This window comes from Arvicola amphibius, chromosome 1, assembly GCF_903992535.2.
Source record: "Arvicola amphibius chromosome 1, mArvAmp1.2, whole genome shotgun sequence".
Classification (NCBI taxonomy): domain Eukaryota; kingdom Metazoa; phylum Chordata; class Mammalia; order Rodentia; family Cricetidae; genus Arvicola; species Arvicola amphibius.
The window spans coordinates 69,752,777-69,777,354 of record NC_052047.1 but is presented as its reverse complement, the minus strand read 5'-3'; the positions used below and the strand labels follow the sequence as shown (position 1 = coordinate 69,777,354).

The window sequence follows — 24,578 nt, the reverse complement described above, 5'->3', positions numbered from 1 at the left end:
AGAACCACCCCTGCAGAGAGGCCTGCAGGTGTCTTTGTCTGACCCAGAGGCAGCCCCCTAGCCCCCATGTTTGTCCCTCCAGGGTAGCAAATCTCTTTTGTGCTGAGAACTTGGTGTCTGGGTTCTGGTGTGCTGGAGTGACTCTTAGTGAGTGTAGAGTCTGAGGCTCTACAAGAATTAAGTGCTTTTACCACTGAGCCATCTCTCCAGCCCGTGTCTTCACTGTAATCTCATTTGAGAAGGTTTGTTGTTGGTTTGGGTTGGGTTTTTTGGTATGTCCTTTCTCTAAGCCTGACATTTCTTCTCACACCTATAACACAAAATGTTCCTCTCATTCTCACTTCACCTTGGGTTTTCCCTTACCTGTTTTATCCTTATTTCCCAAATGCTGACACCTTAGTTTTGGGGATACTGTACACCACGTTTCCCCAATGAGTACCCCAATGCTGCTATTCTGTCTGAATCTCACAGAGGCCACATTAAAGCACACGAGTGTCACCTTCAGCTGACACCAGGGCTTCTGCCAAACAATAATTTCATTGTGCTTCCCCAAACACATACACAAGTGAGGGCAACTCACCTAAGGGAATCGTGTAAGAGTAAACCAACAATAAGCAAGCAGCTCAAAAGAAAGGAGGAAAAAGAAAGACCAGAGGACACCGCCATCGCGACAGATGCACAAATGACCGAGGCAGGGTGCAGCACAAACCTCCGACTATAAACATAAACGCTGAGAAACCAGTTTGGCAACACAAAAGAAACCCACAATCCACGAGGTAACAATCCACCACGGACCCTCAACAAGGCCACAGTCCCTCAGTACTGGAAACACAGTCAGTTGAGATGTCAGGCAGAGTGCAGAGTGTTCCTCCAAAGAGAGCCAATGACCATGCAGAAGATCAAAATGGAGAGGAAGGGAAAGACCAAACCAATTCCCACCTACATAACAAAGCTGCTCAGGGTTCAGAGGTGAAGCAATCCTTATCATGGAGGGGGAAAAAGAGTGTGGCTGAAAAATTCAGTCAGGAAATTAAAATGATTAAAAAAAACAAACAGAAGTGCAGAGAAAGGATCAATCAATATAGTAATAGTAAAAACAACAATAATATCAAAACAATTCCATAGGGGAAAATCAGCAACACACAAGAAGAGCAGATCTCAGAGGTACAGGACAAAGGCAGGACAATAACATACACTTAGACACATACAAACAGGAGATATTTAGACTGTAGAGATGGCTCAGATGTTAAGAGCACTGGCTGTTCCTGTGGAAGACCTCAGTTCCATTCCCAGCTCATACATTGTGGCTCACAACCATCCATAATTCCAGTTCCAGGAGATTTAGCATCCTCCTCTGGCCTCTCAGGGATCAGGACATTCATGCGGTACACAGACAGACACACATGCAGACAAAGCAATCATATACATAAAAAGTGATAAATAAATCTATTTTTTTCTCTAAAAACAAGAACTATTTATGAACATGTCTGGAATTTCACAGCTTTGAGTGTTTGAGTGTGGCCAAGAAATCAAACATAGGACTCTGGCCAGGAGTGTGTGTAGGGGTGCTGAGATAAAATCTAATGGCACTGAGAATGTTTTATGAAACTAGAAAATGTCTAGAACCTCAACAAATAAATAAATATCAAAATATGAGAGGCATTTATAACTACAAATAGACAATAATTTCTCCAGCTGCTGGGTTCAACACCTTCTGGCTTTGAAAGTATACCCATCCATCCACACATACACGTATGTGTGTGCTCACACAGATACACACACATACTCGTGCAGATGCAGATACACAAATACACACACACAGAGATACACATGCAAATACTGACACACACACACACACACACACACACTCACACAGATACACACAGTTACAAATACATACTTATACAGATACTGACACATGGACACACACATTCACACAGAAACACACCACACACTCATGCACATAAATAACTGATAGTTTAAAAAGCAGTGCAGATGAGGCAGGGGAGGTTGTTCAGTGAGTGCAGTGCTTGCCTCACAGGCATTAGACCCTGATTTTGATCAGCAAGCACCTATGCAAACAAGATGGTGCAGTGCGCGTTTGTATTGTACGGTCTCAGAGCTTGCCAGGCAGATGGTCTAGCCAAAGGGGAAAACTCTGGGTTCAAAGCTCAACAAAAGACGGCCAGGAGTGACTGAGGAAAATTCCCAGTATCACCCTCAGCTTTCACAGGGAGCACACACAAGCATCTAATCCCTCCCCTAGGGACTAACCTCGAAACCCTCATCTTGGCTGGGAGATGGATGAGTTGGAAAGTGTTTACTGGACCAGCATGAGGACCTGAGTTCAGACCTTAGCACCCACCTGAAAGCCATGTGGACATGGCAGAAGGCACTGCCACCCAGTACTGGTGGAGTGGAGACATGAGGGTCCTGGGGGCAGGCTGACCTGCCAGGCTAGCTGACACACTGAGCTCCAGTTCACTGACAGACTCCAAAGACAATGGAGAGCAACAGAAGACCAGTTGACACTGACCTCCTGTCTCTGTGCACACGCGCACGCGCAAACACACACACACTCACGACCACACACACACACGACCGCACTCAGTTGCATACACTTACACACACACACACACACACACACACACACCAAAACCAAAAACAACCACTCAGAAGGACCAGAACCCAGCTGTCAGTTGTTTATAAGGAATACAAAGCCCAACCGAAGACACCCCAAACTGATCAACGAGTGGGGCTCAAGCTATCAAGCGTGCAGACTCCTTGCAGCACCAGTGCAGCTGGTCTCGCAGCAGATAAAAGGCATGCAAGCACCAGCTCACTAGGAGGAGTAGAGGGGGCAGGCAGCAACTCCTCAGGAAGATGGAAGAGGCATACACGTTAATGTGCTGAATGTTAGGGCCCTCGCTGTCATGAAAACAAACACTAAAGACATGAAAGAACAGGTAGGTACCAATCCAGTAATAGTGAGAAACTTCAACACCTGACTTTTGTCTTTAGACAGAGCGTCTAAACTAAAAATAAGAAATTCCAGACTTAAACTATACATAAATTGATTTCATTTGATAGGTATTTAAAGTATATCCTACCCAACCTCAGTAGGGAAAGTACTCTTTCTTCTTGGTTGACTAACGGACCAAAACGAACCACATTGGAGACCACAAAGTAAGCCATTTTCAAATAAAAACACAAATAGCCAATAAACATTTTAAAATGCGTTCATTCTCTTTAGTCATTAGGGAAGTCCAATTTAAAGCTGTTCTGAGATTCCATGGAACACTAATCAGAATAGCAAGCATCAAGGAAACAAACACCAGAAATGCTGGAGGGGATAAGGGCAAGGAAGAGCTCCGGTGACGCCAGGGGAGAGTGAAGGGGCGTGGCCTAGGGGCAGAGTGACGGGGTGCAGCCTAGGGGACAGTGAAGGGGCGTGGCCTAGGGGACAGTGAAGGGGCGCGGCCTAGGGGCAGAGTGACGGGGTGCAGGCACACTAGAAGGCAGCAGAGAGGATCCTCGAAATCCCACAGTAGAACCATAGATGATATCCAGGAATCTCTTCTTTTTATCAATTTTTTCATTTATTTTACATGCCAACCACATTTTCCCTCTCTCCTCTCTTCCCATTCCCTCCTCCACTTCCCATCTAACCCGTCCCTCATCCTTTCCTCCTCCATTCAGAAAGGAGCTCCTGTGGGAGTCAACAAAGCAAGTCATATCACCTTTAGGCAGATCCAAGCTCCTCCGGCTGTATCAAGGCAGGGCAAGACATACCAGCATGGGGAGCAGGTTCCAAAAAGCCAGGAGGTAGAGCACCTGACAGGTCCTGATCCCACTGCTAGGGGCCTCATAAACAGACCAAGCTACACAACTGTCACCCACATGCAGAGGGCCTCATTTGGTGCTATGCAGGCTCCCTAGCTGGCCATGAGCTCCCACTAGCTCGGGTTAGCTAGTTATGCGGGTTATGATCTTGACCAGCCTTGCTTGTACAATCTCTCTTCCCTCTCTTCAGCTGGACTCCCAGAGCTCCCCACGTTGAATTAACTATTGGTTCACTCCTAAGGCCACAGGTTCCATCCTGCAGTCTCATGCTCTCAACAGTCAGGAGTTTGAGACAGGCAGGAAAGGCCGGCTTTGTGGCTAGGGGAGCTGGAGTTCAGGGTTCTGCCAGCTGCAGTGTGTCGGCATAGTTTACTGAATGCCTTTGTTCTTAAGTGGGAAAACGGATACACAGTTAGGAAGGGATCAGGAAATGGCAAGGTTCAGTGTCTTCATGATCTTCCTGATGTGTGACATTTGAGGCACCAAGATGACTTAGAGGACACAAGTAAATACTTCCATTTGGAAGAGGAAATGAAGTTATTTGAAAAGCATATGGGTTTAAGAACACTGATTTGTGCCAGGTATTGGTGGCACACATCTTTAATCCCAGCACTTGGGAGGCAGAGGCAAGTAAATCTCTCTGAGTTCGAGGCCAGCCTGGTCTACAGAGTGAGTTCCAGGACAGCCAGGGCTACACAGAGAAACCCTGTCCCCAAAAACAAACAAACAAAACAAAACACTTATTCACAAAATATACTCAACTGAAAAAAAATTAACACAAACCTACATAAAACTAAATTTTAAAAATGAAAAGCTGAAAAAAGAGAGCGCTGTCAATTATGCAATTGCACACACAATGCACCGCCGAGGGCAGAAGCATGTGCAAGGCATCCCTTCACATGTCTGTGCACTGGCACACAGAACTAAAAGATCTCAATATAAAACAAAATTGAAAATATTACAAAACCACAACTTTTTAAAAAGAAAATGTGACAAGAAGGCTCTTTTTGAAAATAATTCCTAAATGTTTACATTCTGAGTCAAGGCTGGCACTGCTCCTGTAGGCCCAGCCATTGCATGTGCGCAGGAAGGTTACTTGAGCCAATTGGATTTTTTGTTTTTAAAGATTTAAAATGTCTAAATTTTATGTGCATGCGTGTTTTGCCTGCCTGTGTGTACGCACAGCATGCATGTCTGCTCCGGGAGAGGGCAGAGGAGGCACCCGATGCCGCTTGTCTCTGGGAAGTGAATGGCAGGCGTTCTAAACCATTGCACGGTCTTTCCAGGCCTGAGCCAGACCGGCTACGGAAAATATGGGCAACATATTGAGAGGCCACCTGAAGATCAGTTTAAATATAAACGTGCTTTCCCAGTGCTCCAGTGTGATAGCACAAGGCTAACACAAAACTCATTTTAAAATCACCCTGGGGATCCTCTGCTGAATCAGCATCCTGACGGACCATGGCTCCTACCTGAACCACATGCGAATGTAGTTTAAAACTGGACAAACAATCTAGTAAATGGTATACATTTGCCACTGTTAAAACTGCAGATATTAGTCTTCACGTACTTAACAAATCCTTAGCAATTTGGACCCAGCAGCCGTACTAGGAGTGAGTAGTGTGGTAAATGTAGTGCTGGTTGACAGACTCCAAAGTAAAAGCACGTCATGACACAACTGATCTATGGATTTATATATTGCTAATAATAATTGTTTTTCTTTCTTTTCTCTGCTTTTTTTTTGGGGGGGGGGAGGGGACAGGATTTCTCTGTGTAGCCCTGACTGTCCTGGAACTCACTCTGTAGACCAGGCTGGCTTCAAATTCAGAGATATCTGCCTTTCTTTGCCTTCCAAATGCTGGGATTAAAGGTGTGCACCACCGCTGCCTGGTAACAATTGTTTTTCTTAAGCTAAAACCACTTTTGTAAATACTGCAATGATAAAAGGCTCGTTTTATTACTATAAAATGAGAAAGAGTTAGGGGACTGAAACTGTCTACTCCAGAATGAAAACGGAACCATTTCTAATAGAAAGACTAGCTGGGAAAAAAGTATTGTTTCAGCTTTTTCTTTTTAAAAAAATATTTACTTATTTGTTATGTCTGTAGTGTTCTGTCTGTATGTCTGCCTGCCAGAAAAGGGCACCAAATCTCATTATAGATGGTTGTGAGCCGCCATGTGGTTGCCAGAAACTGAACTCAGGACCTTTGGAAGAGGTTTTAACCTCTCCAGCACCCCAACCCACTTTTTTTTCCAAGACAGGGTTTCTCTGTGTATCCTTGGCTATTCTGGAATTCCCTCTGTAGACCAGGCTGGCCTTGAACTCACAATCTATATCTGCCTCCTGTGTGCTGGGATTAAACATGCTATCGCACCTGGCCTCACTCCTTCAATTTAGTTTATGCATATGAGTGTTCTACTGACTTTATGTCAGAAGAGGGCATCAGATCATACTATAGGTGGTTGGGAGCCACCATGTGGTTGCTGGGAATTGAACTCAGGACCTCTGGAAGAGTAGCCAGTGCTCCCAACCTCTGAGCCATTTCTCCAGCCCCTTGCCTCAACTTTTAATCAAGCAAAGTTATTGGTACTTAGGATGCTAGACCTCAATGTATATATGAAAACACATTTAATGAAGGAGACAAGAGCTGAGATGCTAAGAACCACTCATTTAAAGCCCCAATCTAAAGTCAGAGTTGGAAGACTCCGGGGAGCCAGTAAACCTCTGCTATTTATTGCCCTCCTCTAAGGTGTTCCCTTTTCCTTTATGACAGAGCTGCTTAAAGAAAGGCACCCCAGAGTACACACCTTAGACATCGACAAGGATAGTGAATTTAAGGTACATTTAAAATACTCAATACAGTTCATTGCTAGTTATCTTCCTGTTTTCCCTTCACATGAAATATATTAAGACGCTGTTAATGTGTGAAACTTCATTCTACAAACTAAGTGTGACCCACATCAGGTCGGTTTCTTGCCCTCCGCTAGCTCTTGATGTGCAGAAGACTTCAGAAGAAAATGTGAGCAAGTAAAGCCTTCTAAACTGTAAAGCCTTAGAGTGTGAACTAAGAACATGAGCTGATATTAAAAACTAAGCACAAATATTCAGAAATTATCTTTTTCCTTAATAGTTGAATCTCTACTTGTACAGTTTGTAGCTATTTGGGCAAAAAATGTATTATCCAGTTCAACAGACTTTTTATTGTTTTGTTGAAAATAGATTCTTCTCTTATACAATACATCCTTACCAGTTTCCCCTCCCTTCACTCCTCCCAGCCCTTCAACCTCCCACTCCCCCAGACCTATTCCCCATCCTCTTCCTTTCAGGAAAGAGCAGGCCTCCAAGAGACAACAACCAAACATGAGAAAACAAAATACAAAAAGACAAGGCAGAAGTCCTCACACTGGGGCTGTGCAGGCCACCCAGGAAGAGGAAAAGAGTCCCAAGAGCAGGCAAAAGAGTCATGACACCCTGCCCCCGACAGAAACACTCAGCTAAGAGTAATAACATAGGCAGAGGCCTGGTGCGGACCCTTTAGGCCCTGTGAATGTGTACATTAAATTAAATCTATAAAAATATACAGGAAAATTGCTAGTATAAATTTTGATGGGCTGTAATGGTATAATTTTTCATAATTTCTTATGCTATATCATATAGAAACAAGAACACATTCTATCAAAAACAATATAAAATGAATCCAAACTTTGGGAGGAGAAAGAAGCTATGTCCAAGGATGGCTCTGAAACCAAAGCAATCAATCAAATGTCTGATATATTTTCAGCTTCCTTACAACTTTGAAACACGAACATAATGAAAGTCACACCAGTAAACTCTTCATTTTAAAGTCATTTTACATTTGTTTTATTTTATGTGTATGAGTGTCTGCCTGCATGTATGTATGTGCACCCGTGCGTGCGCGGTGCCTGTGGAGGTCACAAGTCTTCAGAGTCCGTGGTATTGGAGTTACAGATGGATGAGAGCCACTATGTGGATGCTGGGAACCGAATCTGGGTCCTCTGCAAGAGCAACAAGTGCTCTTAACCACTGAGCCATCTCTGCAGCCCCCAGTAAAATAAATGAAACCACAACAATATATATTTATCCTAAAGTTCGTAGCTCCGATTTTAGATTTGCTTTACCGTGAACACTGTACCTCATAAATTCTTTCCACAATGTGTTTCATACCTGGGCCCAAGCCCACTACTTCAGAGTATTTACTACCTCTGGCATTTCTCAGAGTAAAATCAAAAACCAAACCCCAAATCCCAACTGGTCATAACTACATAAAGGTTTTTCTCTGGTCAACTTTTGAGATGCGGTGATAGTAGACCGTTGCTGAGTTTAAGAATAAATGATTAAAAAAATCCAAATTCAGAAAGAAAAAATTAATCTCACAAAGGGGCATTTTACCTTGGAGCTGACGCTATTTTCGTCTTCTTCTGTTGTGGGCTTGGAAGTTCTAGGTGTGGGGGCGAGGCTGAAGAATAAAAATGAACAAGAAGGGGGCATTTCAGTTATCAGTTATCTGTATACTAGATGCCATTTCTTTAAGAGATATTTAAAGTTGATCTCTGTTTTAAAAAAAGTGAACAAGAGATTGTTTGCCTTTCTCCTTCAACTCTCTACTTATTATTTATGGAGACGTTTTTATATATCCATGACAAAGAATGGTAGACCTTGTATTGGCAGAGCCCCAAAATGATTTGTCTTCACATATTTCTTCTCTTGAAGGCTGAAATGAAAACCCAGCTATTGGGACACCTATATTTTTGCTGCCTAGATTGTTTAAAAAAAAAAACAAGGCTCAAATATATAGTGTTCCTTCTTCGTTGTCTTCCCCTATTTAATGACTGTAATTCAGAACTGCGCATCTTGAGTCTTCATAGTTGAAACCACAGACTGGAAGAAGCCAATGTTTCGCATAACCTTAAAACAGCACAGAGTCTACCGGACAGAACTTCTGAAATGGCAGAAAGACAAAAGACAACAAAGAATATATGTCTGCACCATTACTGACCATATTCTCTTCAGAAAAAAATATTAAAAATTATAAAAACCAATTATTTTTCTTCAGATGCACCTCATTTCAGCTCTTCACAATCCAACAAACAATAAAAATCCCTCTTGGGCACATCTGCACTAGAGGGGGACTGGGGGAAAGAGGAGCCATGAGGGGGAGCTTCCAATTTCCCAGGAATAGCTTCCCTCCAATGTCAAGTTGGGAGGGGTCAGGATTTGGAGTCCAGACCAGGCCTAGGGGCTGGGATAGATGCGAGGGACTGGGGCCTACATTTCCAACTTGACACTAAGCACTCACACTCTAAGATCCTCCCTCTTCAGGGCTCAGACATATTCTCCGTGTCAATGGGTGACGATAAAAATATCCCTTACATTCGGAAAGATGAACTTCTGCTGGACCTCGTAGCCTGAGTTAATAATACGCCCTGAGGTCATGTAAGCACTAAGACTACTGCCCAACTGTGTACTCAGCCTTTGTTTGACCTGCTTTAAAAAGAACCATGGGCTGGAGAGATGGCTCAGCAGTTAAGAGCACTGGCTGCTCTTCCAGAGGACCTGGGTTCAATTCCCAGCAACCATATGGTGGCTAACAATAGTCTGTAACTCCAGTTCCAGGAGATCTGATACCCTCCTCTAGCCTCCACAAGAATTAGGCACACACAGACATACATACAGATAAACCATCCACGCACATAAAACAACAAGTAACCCCCTCCTCCCAAAAAGAACCATATGAAAATCTCCCTCACTTGGCTTGGATTTCCCATATTAGCAACTTTTACAACCTACACTAAAGCATAGCTATAACGTTAAATTATATACTACTTCATGCCCCTGTGCACCAGCTCCTGTGGTGTAATGGTTAGTGCTCTGGACTCTGAATCCAGCGATCTGAGTTCGTGTCTCGGTGGAACCTGCTCCTTGAGGGGAAAGACCTGGTCAGTCATCCTCATCAACTCAGACCATGAAACCAATATATATGCGCTGCCCATGCAGGCTTCAGCATTGCCGGGGGCATGCTTGCTTCCTTTCCATGCCCCTGACCCAGGTAATGCATGGGTATTATTTGCTGAAAGCAGCAAATATGGAAGTTGAAAGCAATCTTTGAAAGTGAATCTTTAGCACAAATGTTAAACATGGCATTTGGATATTGGTTGGTAAATGTTTGTGTACTGATTGTTGTCTGGGTCAGTCAGTCAATGACATAATCTCTTGTAAGCCCTGTTAAAGATTTTTGTATCTCATTCTTTCCTCATGTGATGCTTTCTGGGTTCTTCAATAAAGACAGAAAAAAATAGTTTTGAGACACACACAGGGGCATGAAGCAGAGAACTCAAATATGGGCCATTCTTGGTTAAATGTCTCCAAAGGGTAGTGTTTTCCCTTCTTTTCTCAGGGGGACACCAGTGCATTACTGGTGACCTGCAGTCAATCACCAATGCATTTATCCACACGTTCTCTGACTTTACACCTCAGTCCTGTGAGAACACTGGCTCCTGAGGTAAGGACCGACTGAAGCAGTTGAGATTACAGGCCTTACTTCCTGAGCTTGCCATGTACTTTGGGATCTCAGCACCTGGCCACAGGTTGACCTGATATGATTTCTCTCAGACATTGATTCAATTTGTGTTTTCCTAGGTGACCATGTATAAATTAACAATGAAGTAGGTGAGAGAAAAATGCTACCCGGCACAGACTCATTGCCTACCTGAAATTACTCGAGCATCATTTAACAGAAATCTTGAGTTTTGTCAGTTTCTACGGTCTAATAAAAAAGAGCCTTTCCCTAGAACTCTTGCATTCATTATTCCCATATGCTCTCCTAGATTCTCCAACATTCTGTATCAAGGATTTCCACATTATCACCACGCATAACCTGTTCTTTACCAACCCCATTCTGTTAACGCTGTTGGGACAGCCCAGAGCGAGCTCTTTGTTGTTTCCTTCTCTACCCTCTTCACTGGGATTCTCTATCTCCACCTGCCATCTTACTGAGATACTCATCACTAATGAGGGGAGCTCCTGGCCATATACTTAAGGGTCTCATTGACATGCATCTCATTGCTGCCACTTAGTATATCCAAAGGAGTCATTTCAGAATCTTTCCATTTCAGGTTCTCCAACACAGCAGCCATGTGGAGAAGATTCTAAACACAGGTTCAAGTAACTGTGGGTAGCCTGATTAGTCTCCAGCATCCCCTAAAGTTAGGAAACTGTACAGGCAAAGGAATACTTAGCAGCCAGATATTAAAAAAAAACAATAAAAGAGAAGCCAAAGAAATAATCATTCATAAAGGTAGTATATTCGCTGGAAAAGAAAATAGACTGGAAAAAGTGGTAGAGGAACTAACCTGATATGGCAGCTCATATCAGTAAGTAGAAAAGTCAATGAAAATATCTTCCAAAGAGATTATAAGTATTACTTATAGAGCATGCAAATATTCTTCACTTCTGATAGAATAACTACGTATCAAAACTATGCACTGTGGCCACACGTCATTGAGAGCTCTGCACAAGCAAGGCAAGGCTTCCCAATACAGCGTTACATTAAATCACCGGATTATGAAGAAGCATGGAGGAAAAACTCAGTATTGTGTCAAAATTTGACTTTCTGAACTGGTGTTATATAGACCTGCATTTTTGCCCTTTCAATCTATGCAGAGGAGGAGGAGACCACATCAGTCATAAGTCAGGCAGTCATAGGTCAGGCACATGACAGTGGCAGGATTATGAGCCAGTTAAGCTGCCCTTCAAACGGGAGTAGCCAATTATTGGGAGTAGTAGTGGTTTTATTTGTTCATTTGTTTGTTTGCCTTGGAGACATTCTTTTCCTGTGTAGCCCTGACTGTGCTGAAACTCACTCTGTAGACCAGGCTGGCCTTGAACTCATGGAGATCCGCCTGCCTCTGCCTCCACAGTGCTGGGACTAAAGGCATGTGCCACCACTGTCCAGCATGAGAAGTATGTTATAACTGGACACTTTGCATACAATCTGTGATTTCTCTGAGATGGCAGGTGGTATGTACATCATATTGCATCTAGCCCAGAGAATACACAACAAATATTAGTTTCTTTTCTCTGCATCTACTAAAGACTACCTTAAGTGATTAAATTAGTCGCATCTTACCTTGCTTTAGAGTAGCATGCAGGACATGTATCTGCTTCTGAAGATAAAGAAAAACTGTATTTTAGCTCAACAAAATGGATAGAAAGAAGAAAATGGGGAAGTACAATCTTTATATTATATTACTGGGGCATCTTCTGGAGCATGATTCTCCTTAGAATCATAGTTGCCAGAAAGTTACACCAGGAAGATCAATTAGACCAGTGACTGGAGGGTAATGTGGTTTTTTGTTTTTTTGTTTTTTTTTTTTTTTTTTTTTGAGACAGGATTTCTCTATGCAGCCCTGGCTGTCCTAGAACTCACTTTTCAGACCAGGCTGGCCCTGAACTCAACAGAGATCCGCCTGCCTCTGTCTCTGCCTCCCGAGTGCTAGGATTAAAGATATGTGCCACTACCTCTCAACCTTAATTTAACTTCTCACGTATTTAGAATGGGCTGGAAGAGAGAAACGTCTCTAAATGTAATTCATGAAAGCAAACACCTCTGCCCAACCACACAATCACAGGTATGCCCTGCCAGACTGACAGCAAACTGTGCAGCCTGCAAAAGCAGAAACTGGCTGTGTCAAACGGCTCTGTGGCCTTCCGGACCGAGACACTGGGGACAATTCTGTTCTTGTTATTACAAAACATGGCTTCTCTAACTTTTCGTTCAGAACCGCGCTGCGTAAGAAGGAGTGTAGTGCCACAAGGAGGGCCGATTTGCAGGCACTGTGTGGCGGGGCAGGGGACAGGCTCTCTCTGGAGTCTTTCTCTCCATGTGGCTGTCCCGGGAAGATGCTAAGAGCCCCCTCCATTTTGCCTCCAATGGAAAGATCTCACGGGAAGAACAACCCTTTATATTTTTATGCACTCTTAACCATAAGCAATAGACAGATGCCTAGAAAGGCACGGCAGAAACTCAAGAAAGTTGGCTTACAATGGGGAAAATTGTGCAAATAAAACTACTGGAGCCAGGGAGTGGCTCAGTAGTTGAGAGCCCTGAGTCTCCTCCAGAGGACCTGACTCCTGTTTCCAGAACCCACTTGGCAGTTTAGAGCCATCTGTAATTCCCGTTCCGGGGACTCTGGCGCCCTCTTCTGGCCTCTGGGGGCACAAGGTATGCACAGGGTACACAGGCATCTATGCAGGCAAGGCAGCCATAAACATTAATTTAAATTAAGATAAAATTGAAAAAGCGATTATCTCGTTTAAGCTTCTAGAATGTAGCAGTAATAGCGTGCCGGTGGCTTTTAATTGCCAACTTGACACAGCTGATGGGGTATCTCAGGGAGGGTTGTCTAGATTAGGTTGTCCTTGGCAACATCTGTGGGGATTACCTCTGATTACCTGATGTGGGAGACCCTACCACTGTGGATAACACCGTTCCCTGTGCTACAGATCCTGAGCTCTGTGGCAGTGGACGAAGGAGCTCAACACAAGCGTACACGCCTCTGCTGCTCTCTTCTGACCACAGACTTGGTGTGACCAGTTAGCTCGAGTTCTGACTGCTGCCGGCTCTAAGAAGGACTTGTAAACCAAAATAAAGCTCTTCTCCCCTAATTTGCTCTTTTCAGGGTATTTTTAATCCTAGCAACAGGAAATGAAACTAAGTCACATGGGATCTCTATAATCAGAGAACTCCCTCCTCCCCACTTTACTTAAGGAAAACAAATAGTTGGGTTTTTTGTTAGTGTTTCCCCAGAACAAAAAAATCTACTATAAAAGAAAGGTTAAGGATTCAGATCAACAATAGAGTAGCACACACACATGCACGCACACGCACACACACACATGCACACACACATGCACGCACACACACACGCACACACACATGCACACACACACACACAAATACAGACTCAATTTGAACAGTGATTTCATAAACATTACTTTTGGGGTCAGTCTCTCCTACTTCTACTCCACTTTCTCAGGGACAGGCCGGTCTGAGCTAGTCTGCTGTCGGGGACTCACTTGAATGGCAGTCTTCACAAGGCTCAAGCTCCTCCTCTTGGTTTTCTAAAGTAACTTGACTTTTGCCATGTGTGATAAAAGGAGAAACAAAGTCAATATTTTAGTAGTTATATGAAGAAAATCAAACAAGGACGTTAAAGTGTTGAAGGCTTATTTTGTAAACAATGAGAGTGAATATTATGAGGCTCGGCACCAAAAGTTCCTAAGTTTCCAAACAAAGAAGAAGATGCGAAAATGTAAATAAATCAGGGGTAATACAGCTCAGACCAGAAACCGGATGAGCCTGACATCACAGAGAGCACCCAAGGCTGCTTTCCTAACAGACGAGTTGCTTTGCTTATGCTCAGGTTCTTCTAAAAATAAGAACTTAATGCCGGCCAGTGGTGGCACAGCTTTTAATCCCAGCACTCGGGAGACAGAGGCAGGAGGATCTCTGTGAGTTCAAGGCCAGCCTGGTCTACAGAGCGAGTTCCAGGACAGGTTCCAAAGTTATAGAGGGAAACCCTGTCTCAAACAACAACAACAACAAAGAATTTAATTGACTTATTTTACCAAAGAATTTCCAAGAAGTGAGATGCTAAACAGGACGAACAGAGAAGACAGTAGCAGTCATTTTGTTCACCTAGGTTGAACTACTTTAGAGTCCCGGAGATTGTTGTCACGGGTTCAAACAACGAATGGCTGCACTTCCCAGAAACAATGTCTTAAATTAGATTACCGCCTGTTTCATTTTTGTGACAGGCAATTAAGAGGAGATAAAATAATCATTTGTAACCATAAAGTCTCATTACCTTAACACGACTGTCAGTAATTATAGTGCTAATGAATCACAACCGCGCATGGAAAACCAGTGACTGCCAAGACCCGCTCAGAGGGACGACCACAGTTCCTTCATACTTAATTAACCACATCGTTTGTCCAGTTAGCTGGCTGCTCATTTCAACAAAGAGTCTCTCACTCTGTAGCCCTGGCTTGGAACTCACAGAGGTCTGCCTGCCTTTGCCTTCTGAGTGCTGGGGTTAAAGATGGGCACTGCCATGCCAGGCCCCTAACCGAGTTCCTGACACACACAGCATGTCACCTCAGAACGACGCTTCATCTCCACAACAATCAGGCAAGTGTCCTGGGAGAGGTTCATTGCCATGGACAACACATCATTTGAGAAACCAAATTTGGCAGCTGCCTTGGAGAAGGGCACAATGGGGCCTTTCCAGCACCTGAGACTGAAGGGTGTTGTTTCAAAGAAGACCGGAGACTCTTCCTGCAGCCTTATCTGACCTCTCAGGTTTATAACAAAAAGGCAAAGGATCAATTAAAGGCTGTCGCCATGGATGCATAGGCCCACATGGATTCCATATGACATTTGGGGTATGGATCTGTGTGCTATGTGTGTGGCTACATCTGGGAGACCTAGCTAGCTGCTCAGAGAGTGGCTCCTTGCATCTTTTATTGCTGTGATAAACATCACAACCAAGGCAATTTATGAACCAAGTGCTCAGTGGAGCTTATGGATCCAGAGGGTTAGGGCTCATGGTGGCAGAATGGAGGCATGGGACCAGCAACAGCTGAGAACTCACAAGTTTGGGTTTTTTGTTTTTTGGGGTTTTTTTTTTTTTACTTTTTTTAAATTTTGAGATTATAATTACAACATTTATTCAAACCTTCCTATATACCCTTCCCTATTCTTCAAATTCATGGATTCTTATTTCATTGTTCTTTCCTGTAAGTGCATGCACATGTGCATGCGCGTGCACTCGCGCACACACACACATGCACACGCACGTGCGCACACGCACACATTCTCTCCTGGATATAACCTGCTCCATCCTTATAACGTTTCTTGTATGTATGTCTTCAGGGTTGTGCTGTGGGCCATGCCAGGGGAGCAGAGAGTTGCAGTTGAAGTCCCAGGTGTCAGCCAGCAGAAGGGAATCCTCTGACTGGCCAGTCTCGTTTAGGCAAGGCCACGGGACTACAGACCCCAGAATGTTTTTTGCTTCTGCTGTGCATTTACATGTTTGCTGCGGCTCTCTTTCTCTGGTATCTAGCATGGTGTGAGTGGACCTGAGGAGATCTCCACTGCCTGTAATATAGTGAGTTTATCTCTTGGAAACATCCCATTCTACTGGGCATTTTTACCTATGGATTGTCAAAAAGATGACCCCTCCCTAAGCTGTAATTTGATAATAATAATGATAGCTTATACAAAGTTTTGATGAGCAAAAATAAACACGAGGACATGTCTCACAGCCAGGGCCTGTGAGTCTCAGCTATGGAACTACACGGATTGCAGCTCAAGTCAATGGCTAACAGCTGAGTCCCAGTGGCCCAGCTGGTTTAAATTCTTTTAACCTTAATGTCGGGAGATGCGTTCACAGGTCTTGGAGTGCATCACAGCTGAAACAAAGCTTTGAAAATAACAAAGTTAGTCTAAGATGTTTTTGTTAAATAATTTTGAGGTGAAAACCCAAGAAGACAAACTAAAGTTTTAGAAAGACACACGGCTGAGTGAGGAGCTCACTCAGGTCGGGGACAAGAACAGGGCAGCCCGGTTGTTACTGGCTGACTACTCTCCTTGCTAGGTTTGGTTGATGATCAAAGGTGATTATTAATTCCTTATTCCCATTTCTGCCCTCAATCCCCTGATATAAAAAAAATCTATTAATGAGTGGGTATGCACCCTCAAGATTTAAAGTAGGGCTGACTGATTATTTTTTCTATATAAAAGTTTAGGTTTTTGATTCCTTTACGATTCCTTATAAGATTACCTTTCAAGATAAGTAATAAAGTAATTGGCCCATTCTTTGTAACTGCAAAATGCAGCCTGCCAGTAAAAGACCTGACAAGAACACCTTGCTTGCCACATGGTTAATCAATAACAAGTTGCTTGGGTATGAATGCATGTGGGTTCTTGGGATAATTTGTTTTTCACCTGTAATACATAAAATGTTTAATCATGTGAGGGAGATTAAAAACATGTTTTCACCTATAATCATTCACTTGAGAAATGGAATGTAACCATTTTGACTCTTGTACTGCCTGGAAGATTCTGTTGGGAAAACAGTTGTAAAACAACAAGAGCTAGAGAGAGAGAAAGAAAGAACAAAGAAGAAAACCATCGAGAGTTTGTGAGTGCCTTGTTCCCTAACCCCCCTCAGATAGAAAAGATTAGTTTTGTGGACTCTGTGGATTCCCGTCAGGATAATCAAGAAGACTGCCAGGGGAAGAGGCAGCTCTTCTCAGGGAATTGCCCAGAGTGCACCAGTCCTCCCGAGGATTGTCCAGAAACCAGAGGCAATCCTCTAACGGTCGCCACGGACAGCAGCTCACGGAGCTACACTCCACTGACCAGTGGGGTCAGGAAGAGGGTGAGGAATCACAGTTCCTTAGTGTCCCTGACGTTTTTTCTTTCTTCTTTGTGTTTGTCTTTCCTTCTGAATGAGTCAAGCAGGATCTTCTTCTTTTTTTTTTCTATGATTCAAAGACATGAGTTTACAGCCTTTCTATAATATGGATTTCAATACAGACTACATTGGCATTGGTTACTCAGAAAAAAATAATCAAGGATTAATGAGTAAATGCTCCAGAGAAAGTCATTTTGAGAACTCTCAGCTTCACTCTGTACCCCATTTTTAAAGTCATTTTGAGAACTCTCAGCTTCACTCTGTACCCCATTTTTAAAGTCATTTTGAGAATTCTCAGCTTTGATCTGTACCCCATTTTTAAACTGGGTTATGAGTTTTCTTGATGCCAAGGTTTTTTGTTTGATTTGTTTAGTTATTTATGTATTTTAGATATTAGTCTCTATCAGACATGTAATAGGTAGACCCCCCTCCGTTCTTTAGCCTGTCACTGTGTGTGAATGATGGTGTCCTTTGCCATACGTAAGTTTTCAGTTTCATGAGGTCCCATGTATTTATTGTAGCTCTTAGTGCCTCTGCTATCAGTTCAGGAAGTCTTTTTAAAAGTCTTTTTTAAAGGCTGTTTAACTTTCTCTCCTACCAGATTCATGTGTCTAGCCTATGTTGAGGTCCTTGATCCATTTGGAATTTTGCACTATTCAGTTTGACCAGCACCATTTGCTGAAGATGCTTTCTTTCCCCCAGTGCGTATTTTTGGCTTTTTTTTGTCAAAACTCAGGTGAGTGAACTTACATCTGGTTCCTTGATTCAATTCCATTAATCAACATATCTGTTTTAATGTAAATACCATGCTATTTTTATTGCTATACGTCTGTAATGCAACTTGAAATCTGAGGCGGTGAGACCTCCAGTGGTTCTTTTATTATTCAGGATTGTTTTAGCAGCCTTGCTATTGTAAGTGTATTTTCATATGAATCTGAAAATTATGTTTTTCAGTTTCTATGAAGAACTGTGTTACAAATGTGATGAGGATTGTGTTGAATCTATAGATTGTTTTTGGTAGGATGGTCATTTTCATTATAATAATTTTACTGATCCATGAGCATGGGAGATATTTTTAATCTTCTGGTGTCTTCTTTAATTTCTTCAATGTCTTTAAGTTTTTATTATACAAGTCTTTCACTTACATGGTTAGAATTGCTAACCATGTAAAAAAAAAAAACATGGTTAAAAAAAAGATATTTTTGAGGCTATTATTAAAGGTACTGTTTCCAATGTCTTTCTCAGTCCATTTATCATTTGCATATAGGAAGGCAAGCCAGCTAGTCTGTTGTCAACCTGACACACAGACTAAAGTTATCTGAAAGGAAGGAACCTTAATTGAGAAAAATACCTCTATAAGATCAGCTGCAAAGCATTTTCTTGATTAGTGATTGACGGGGGAGCCCATGGTGGGTGGTGCATCCCTGGGCTGGTGGTCCTGGGTTCTATAAGAAAGTAGGCTGAGAAAGCCATGAGGAGCAAGCCAGGAAGCAGCACCCCTCCATGGCCTCTGCATCAGCTCCAGGATCCTGCCCAGCTTGAGTTCCTGTCCTGGCTTCCTTCAATGATGAACAGCAATGTGGAAGTGTAAGCCAAACAAACCCTTTCCTCCCCAACTTGTTTTATTTTCATGGTGTTTCATTGACGCAACAGAAACCCTAAAACAGAAGGCTACAGATTTTTTGTGCGTGCTAATTTTGTATCCAGCCACTTTGGTGAAAGTGTTTATCAGCTGTTGAAATGTTCTGGTGAAATTTCTAGGATCTTTTACATATAAAGCCATCTGACCTGTAAATAAAGATTCTTCCTTTCCAGTTTGTAGCCCCTTGATCTCCATCAGTTAGTTCTCTTGCTGCTCTAAGACTTCAACACTAGATTGAATGGCTATAGAGGAGGGGAGAACCTTGCTTTGTTTCTAATTTTAGTGGAAACGCTTTGAGTTTCTCTCCATTTAGGTTTATGTTGACTATGGGATTGCTTTGAATCATCTTTATTATGTTGAGACATGCCCACCGTATCTACAATCTTTTATTATAATAAAGGGGCATTGGATCTTGTCAAAGGCCTTTTCTCCATCTAACAGGATGAACATGTATGTGGTTTTTTTCTCTCAGTCCGTTCATGTGGTAGTATATTTTGGTTATATTTGGGATCTTAGCTGTCCCAGTAGAATTGAAATTTTACATATAGGAACAGAATGAATAACTTGGGAGCTTCATTGTTAAGTATTCATTCTTACAAATTGTCTTCAAAGCTATAAACAGAGACAGATAAAAGAGAAAGCCTCTTAGCTCACTATATATTACAACCTACTTTATATTAATCAGAGGGCTTTCCATGGATAGTAACTCTGCTAAAGGTGTTCTACAAGTGATCACTGTGGATTTGTGTGTGTGCGCACACACATGTGTGCGAGCCTGTGTGCACGTGTATGCGTTTGTGTGTCTAAGTTGACTAGACCAGCCATAGTCCTTACAAGTTCTCCTTACGGGTCACGGGTGTGGGGAGGATGCAGGCCAGTGCTGCAATGGAAAGTTCTGTGGGACGAGATGTGCTGGAGGTCAGGTAAAGGTCAAAGAAGTAAAAGATATTCGCAGAAAAACCACTAGTAACAGTAACAGAGCAGTTAAGTGACTGGCACTGGTAATCTGGGAGTCAGCACTCACGGAAGCAGCAGCAGCTTCTTGTGCCACCTGCGAGCCCGCGCCACACTGCTCGCCTCGGGAAACAGTTATAAATGGTCCCGAGTCACACACCCAGCAAATGGGAAGGCTGGAAACTAAACTAACTCTTTTACCACACATGGATGACTTTTATCCAGTTAAAGGATTTTCTCCCCACAAATACATGCCAGAGGGAGAGAGTAAAGCAACTCTTGGGGGTCCCTTAACACAGGCCTGAGCTTGTAAGACCAGTCAGGCTGCAATTGGCAAATATCAGGTAGTTTTAAAGGGAGCCTGTTACTGTATTTGGTTGTCTTGTCTTTCCCACCCGAATAATGGCTGCTATCGTTAGCCTATGCTTTGCTGGCGTGGTTTTCAGAAACTACCAACACTTAAAAACGGGTTTCTTCTTATCAGTTTAATGTTGCGGAGTCGCCATCTCATACCACCCTGGTGCTTGTTTTAACTAAGGGAATGTGCAAGCAGCTGTACCTCCCCAGCTTGTCGGCTGCGTCTCTGTTTCCCTCTTCCTTCGCTGGTGATTGCACCATCCTTTCCCCGTCCTGGGTGGAGTGTGCACAGGATAAGCATTCATCCTGTTAAAAAGAAAGAGAAAAGGCCAAGAACTCAACAAATTGCATATTCCTTAACTGCACTGGCATCTTATGAATGGACCTGTGACCAGAGAATGGGCACAGGGTAAACAATGGTCCCTCCAGAGGCTGCCCCTACTGTGGAAGACCCCCTTACTGACCGCCAGCATCACACAGGCTTCTCCTTCCATGCCTCCCCTTTTCTGGAACCTTTTATCACATTTATCATGACACTTGTTTCCATTTGCAATAGGTGCTTAGTGAGCGGGGGCTCTTTGATTCCATAGCTAGAACTCTAGGACTTAGATGGACTGTTTATCGAATTCCTAAGCCGGCTTTTCAGTGCTAGAGCCGGCTTCCTCAATTCCTGTCCCAAAGTGTTTGAGAACATTACAAAACTGTGCATTGTGCAGGGAAGAAACTATTTTAAGTTCATATCTAGTCAACAGGAAAGCAACTGGCTAGCCATGGTGGTAGCTTTTTCCTCATTGGTTCTGTTGACAAGGCTATCCCTACATGCTCACTATACCTGTTCCTCAAGGGTGGCCACCCCCTTGCCTGCTGTGGTTTGCCGCAGTTGGTAACACATTGGCCCTGGTGGTGGTAGCCTGGTCTCCAGAGTGTTCCCTTCTGATGAGACAACCACATTGTGCTTCAACAGGCTGTTAGAGGAACCAGCCAATAGATGCTCCAGGGGTTTTTGCAGTCTCTAATGGTCCAAACCACTTACCATTCCCACTCACATCTCAAGATTCCCTGTCTCTTCTGCCCCATGTTTTGTGGCAAATGTCTAGAGTTAAGGAAGCCAAGCATCAGAAGCACACAGTGAAGACCTTTCCAACGACATCAACATTCCCTCAACGTTATGGAAAATACTCATTTAATTCAATTGTATTTAAGGTGTCAGGACCCCTGGTGCCAATTCCTGGCACCCACGCTCCCAGTGGGACACTTGGGAAATTTACCTGTTTGTTTGTTAAATGTTGTAATGTGTTTGCATGGTTTAAACTTACATGAATTTCTTCTTAGGAAAGTCTAGACATTTGTCTTTCAGTAACATCTTTCCTTGGTTAGTATGCTGCTAATAGTTCTTTTCTTATACATTAACCTTTCTGTAATCACCACATAATAAAAGCATCTATTTTATTGCTAAAAAGAAGTAATTCTTCAAGCCAAACAAAGTTATCTATAACTACCTGAAAACTATGACATTTCTAATGAAACACAAATTAGAAAAAAAGGCAGTACCTCCTCACTCCACTTGAACAAAAAAATGGCAATCAGAATTTCCGGACAATAATGTACAGTGTGCAAAGATGTACTGATGAATGGACGGCACCATTTATACAGCTTAAGAAATACCTAGATTCCTAGCCTAAGGTCAGAGTTGAAGGACACTAAGATGCTCTTTAGCCTTCTTTCCTATTTACAATGTTTTCTTACTTTCTTACCTATTATTTATGATGTAGTACCTCCAAACAAATCATCTGAAATTACATGTTTTACCATTGAAAAGGATAAGCATCTTAAGGAATATTTTCTGAAAGTCTGAAGCCATCAACATTTCTCTGGTGAAGCTCCTCATTTCTGAATCCAGGACTCCTTATTAAAAAACTTGTGTAGAAATGTGTTGATGGAAATCCCCGAAGCAAAGGCATTGCTACTGTCAGCGCCAGGTTGGGAATTGCACTAGACATGGCCTAAGGATAAATTGTTACATCTGGAATATCTCCTAAGTTATGGGACATTGGCAAACACATTGATGAAGATAAAGAAATCGCTCTGATATCTCTGCAAGAATTAGTTATAATCATTCTAATCCAGAAGCAGCAAGGGAATGGGCCAGCTAAGGATACAGGCAATCTGAAAATGGCAAGGGGACTCAAGAGAACACAAGATCCCGTTGCCTCGGGGAGACCAAAGGAGGCATTCATGATTCATGTTACCTGAGAACTTTAGCAATTCCTCTCATTAATGACTTGGGGAGGACTAAAATCTGCAGCCCCCCAAACCTCACATGAGCCTGCTGTTCAGTCTCTACTATAGCACCCACACTTGCTTCAGCCACTGAGGAGAGCTGTTTCTGAAAAGGAGCACATTAGATTTTACTCAGAAGCATCCATGCCAAGAATATATGTATCTGCTGACACCTTGAGGGTGCGCCATGGCCTGCTCTTCCCAGACGAGAAGAAATCAAGTTAGTGTAGCCTTATTCTAGAATGAAGTCTGTCCCCTCTTGAGTCTCCAGAGCCTCAAGAACCACCTAAGGGCAATGCCAGTTACCAGCAAAACATGGTAAGGCTGCAAAGTCTAAAACAAGAAAAGATCTCAAGTGCAAAGTCAAGTCCAGCTGTAACTCTATCCACATTTATGACCTCACAGTGGTTAAATGGTTCATTGCGGGTATAATCAGGTGCAATGATTACAACTTCACTGTAGTTTTCTTTTAATTTGTTCCGATGCTAGATTACTTCTTAAAATTTTTGTTGGCTTAGCCATACTGTTAGGATATAAGCATTAATATTTATTTTCACAAATCAATCCAGAAAGCCCTTGAAATACTAACAAAAGTACGTAAGACAGCTTGTGCCATTATTAGAAGGCTCTGCACATGTTCCTAACAACTTGGGCAATATGTTCTCAGTCCTCTGTGATTTACACACCCAAACTAGTCTTAGGCCCAGGCACAGCATACTTTGACATCCTGGATAAGAACAGCCTCCCCCTAGATTCACAACCTTTATGAGGTTCTATTCCATCAACAAGATCAAGATTTTTGAGCCCTTGGTGGACAGAGCCCGCATCCCTTCTCATCAGCAAAGAGGCTTCATATACAGTTCTTTTGTTTGTTTGGTTTGGTTTTTCGAGACAGGGTTTCTCTGTAGCTTTGGAGCCTGTCCTGGAACTAGCTTTGTAGACCAGGCTAGCCTCAAACTCACAGAGATCCGCCTGCCTCTGCCTCCCAAGTGCTGGGATTAAAGGCGCCTGCCACCACCGCCCAGCTCACATACAATTCTTACAATCAAGGGAGAAAAGCCTCAGATAAAAGGGTACTAAAAGGGGAAATTGAGGCAGGATACAAAGACGGGGAAATCAATGGAGCGAGAAAAGGGAAAGGAAGCCCTGGTCGGGACTCTCGTGAAATGGGAGTCAGCTGACCCAGGCTGTTAATCTGCAGCTCTGAGAATCTCACAGTTTCATGAACTTCGCTTATAATAGTCAAAGTGTATTTCTCAACTCTCTGTGACCTGTACAAAAGGGATTCCTTTGACCTTATAACTTTTCAGATCAGCCTCCAACCTACCCAGTTCACAGCCAGGAACTTAAGATCTCATTTACAAAAGATGGGGAAAGTATTCCTTACCAACTATCTTAGATGGGATTTTTTTTTTGATGTAATAAAACACCAAGACCAAAACTAACTTGGAGAGAAAAGTTTATTTCATCTTACAGCTTCCAGGGAAGCCAGGGCAGGAACTCAGAGACCTGGAGGTAGGAACTGAAGCAGAGATCAGGAAGGAGTGTGGCTTCCTCGCTTGCTCAATCCCTGTTTCTCCCTTCATTTTCTTACACACCTCAGGAGCTCTTGCTCAGAGGTAGAGCCACCCACAATGGGCCGGGCCCTCCCACATAAATCATCAATCAAGAAAATGCCCCGCAGATTTTCCTGTAGGGTGATCTTATTTTCTCAATTAAAATTCCCTCTTCCCAGATATGTCTAGGTTTGTATCAAATCGACAGAAACCAGCCAGCACACCAAACCCCTAAACAATATTACCTCAGAAGCCACCAAGATTGTATATAGGGCTATTTGTAAAACAAGTCTGGCTCTTCATTAAGAAAGCCCACACACGTTTTCAGACTATTGTCCTGTTTCCTAACCGACCCCCTTTGACTTAATGTTTGCGCAGAAAAAATCTATGTTAAAGCCTCTTCCTAAGTCAACTTTGCTATTAGAGGAGGGAGAAAGAGAGAGAGA

The 24,578-nt window shown here is 42.9% G+C and overlaps 1 protein-coding gene across 1 annotated transcript in view; it reads right to left on the bottom strand.

Moving 5' to 3' along the window:
- LOC119810605 overlaps positions 1–24,578 on the bottom strand; it is a 125,640-nt gene that overhangs the window by 87,974 nt on the left and 13,088 nt on the right. The window contains exons 7-14 of the mRNA XM_042055044.1: positions 22,546–22,682; positions 21,129–21,261; positions 20,499–20,602; positions 15,021–15,219; positions 12,935–13,072; positions 11,991–12,027; positions 9,689–9,932; positions 8,255–8,321 (exon numbers count right to left, since the gene is read on the bottom strand). Coding sequence (XP_041910978.1) covers positions 8,255–8,321; positions 9,689–9,932; positions 11,991–12,027; positions 12,935–13,072; positions 15,021–15,219; positions 20,499–20,602; positions 21,129–21,261; positions 22,546–22,682 — 1,059 coding nt within the window. The remainder of the gene's footprint in view (positions 1–8,254; positions 8,322–9,688; positions 9,933–11,990; positions 12,028–12,934; positions 13,073–15,020; positions 15,220–20,498; positions 20,603–21,128; positions 21,262–22,545; positions 22,683–24,578) is intronic.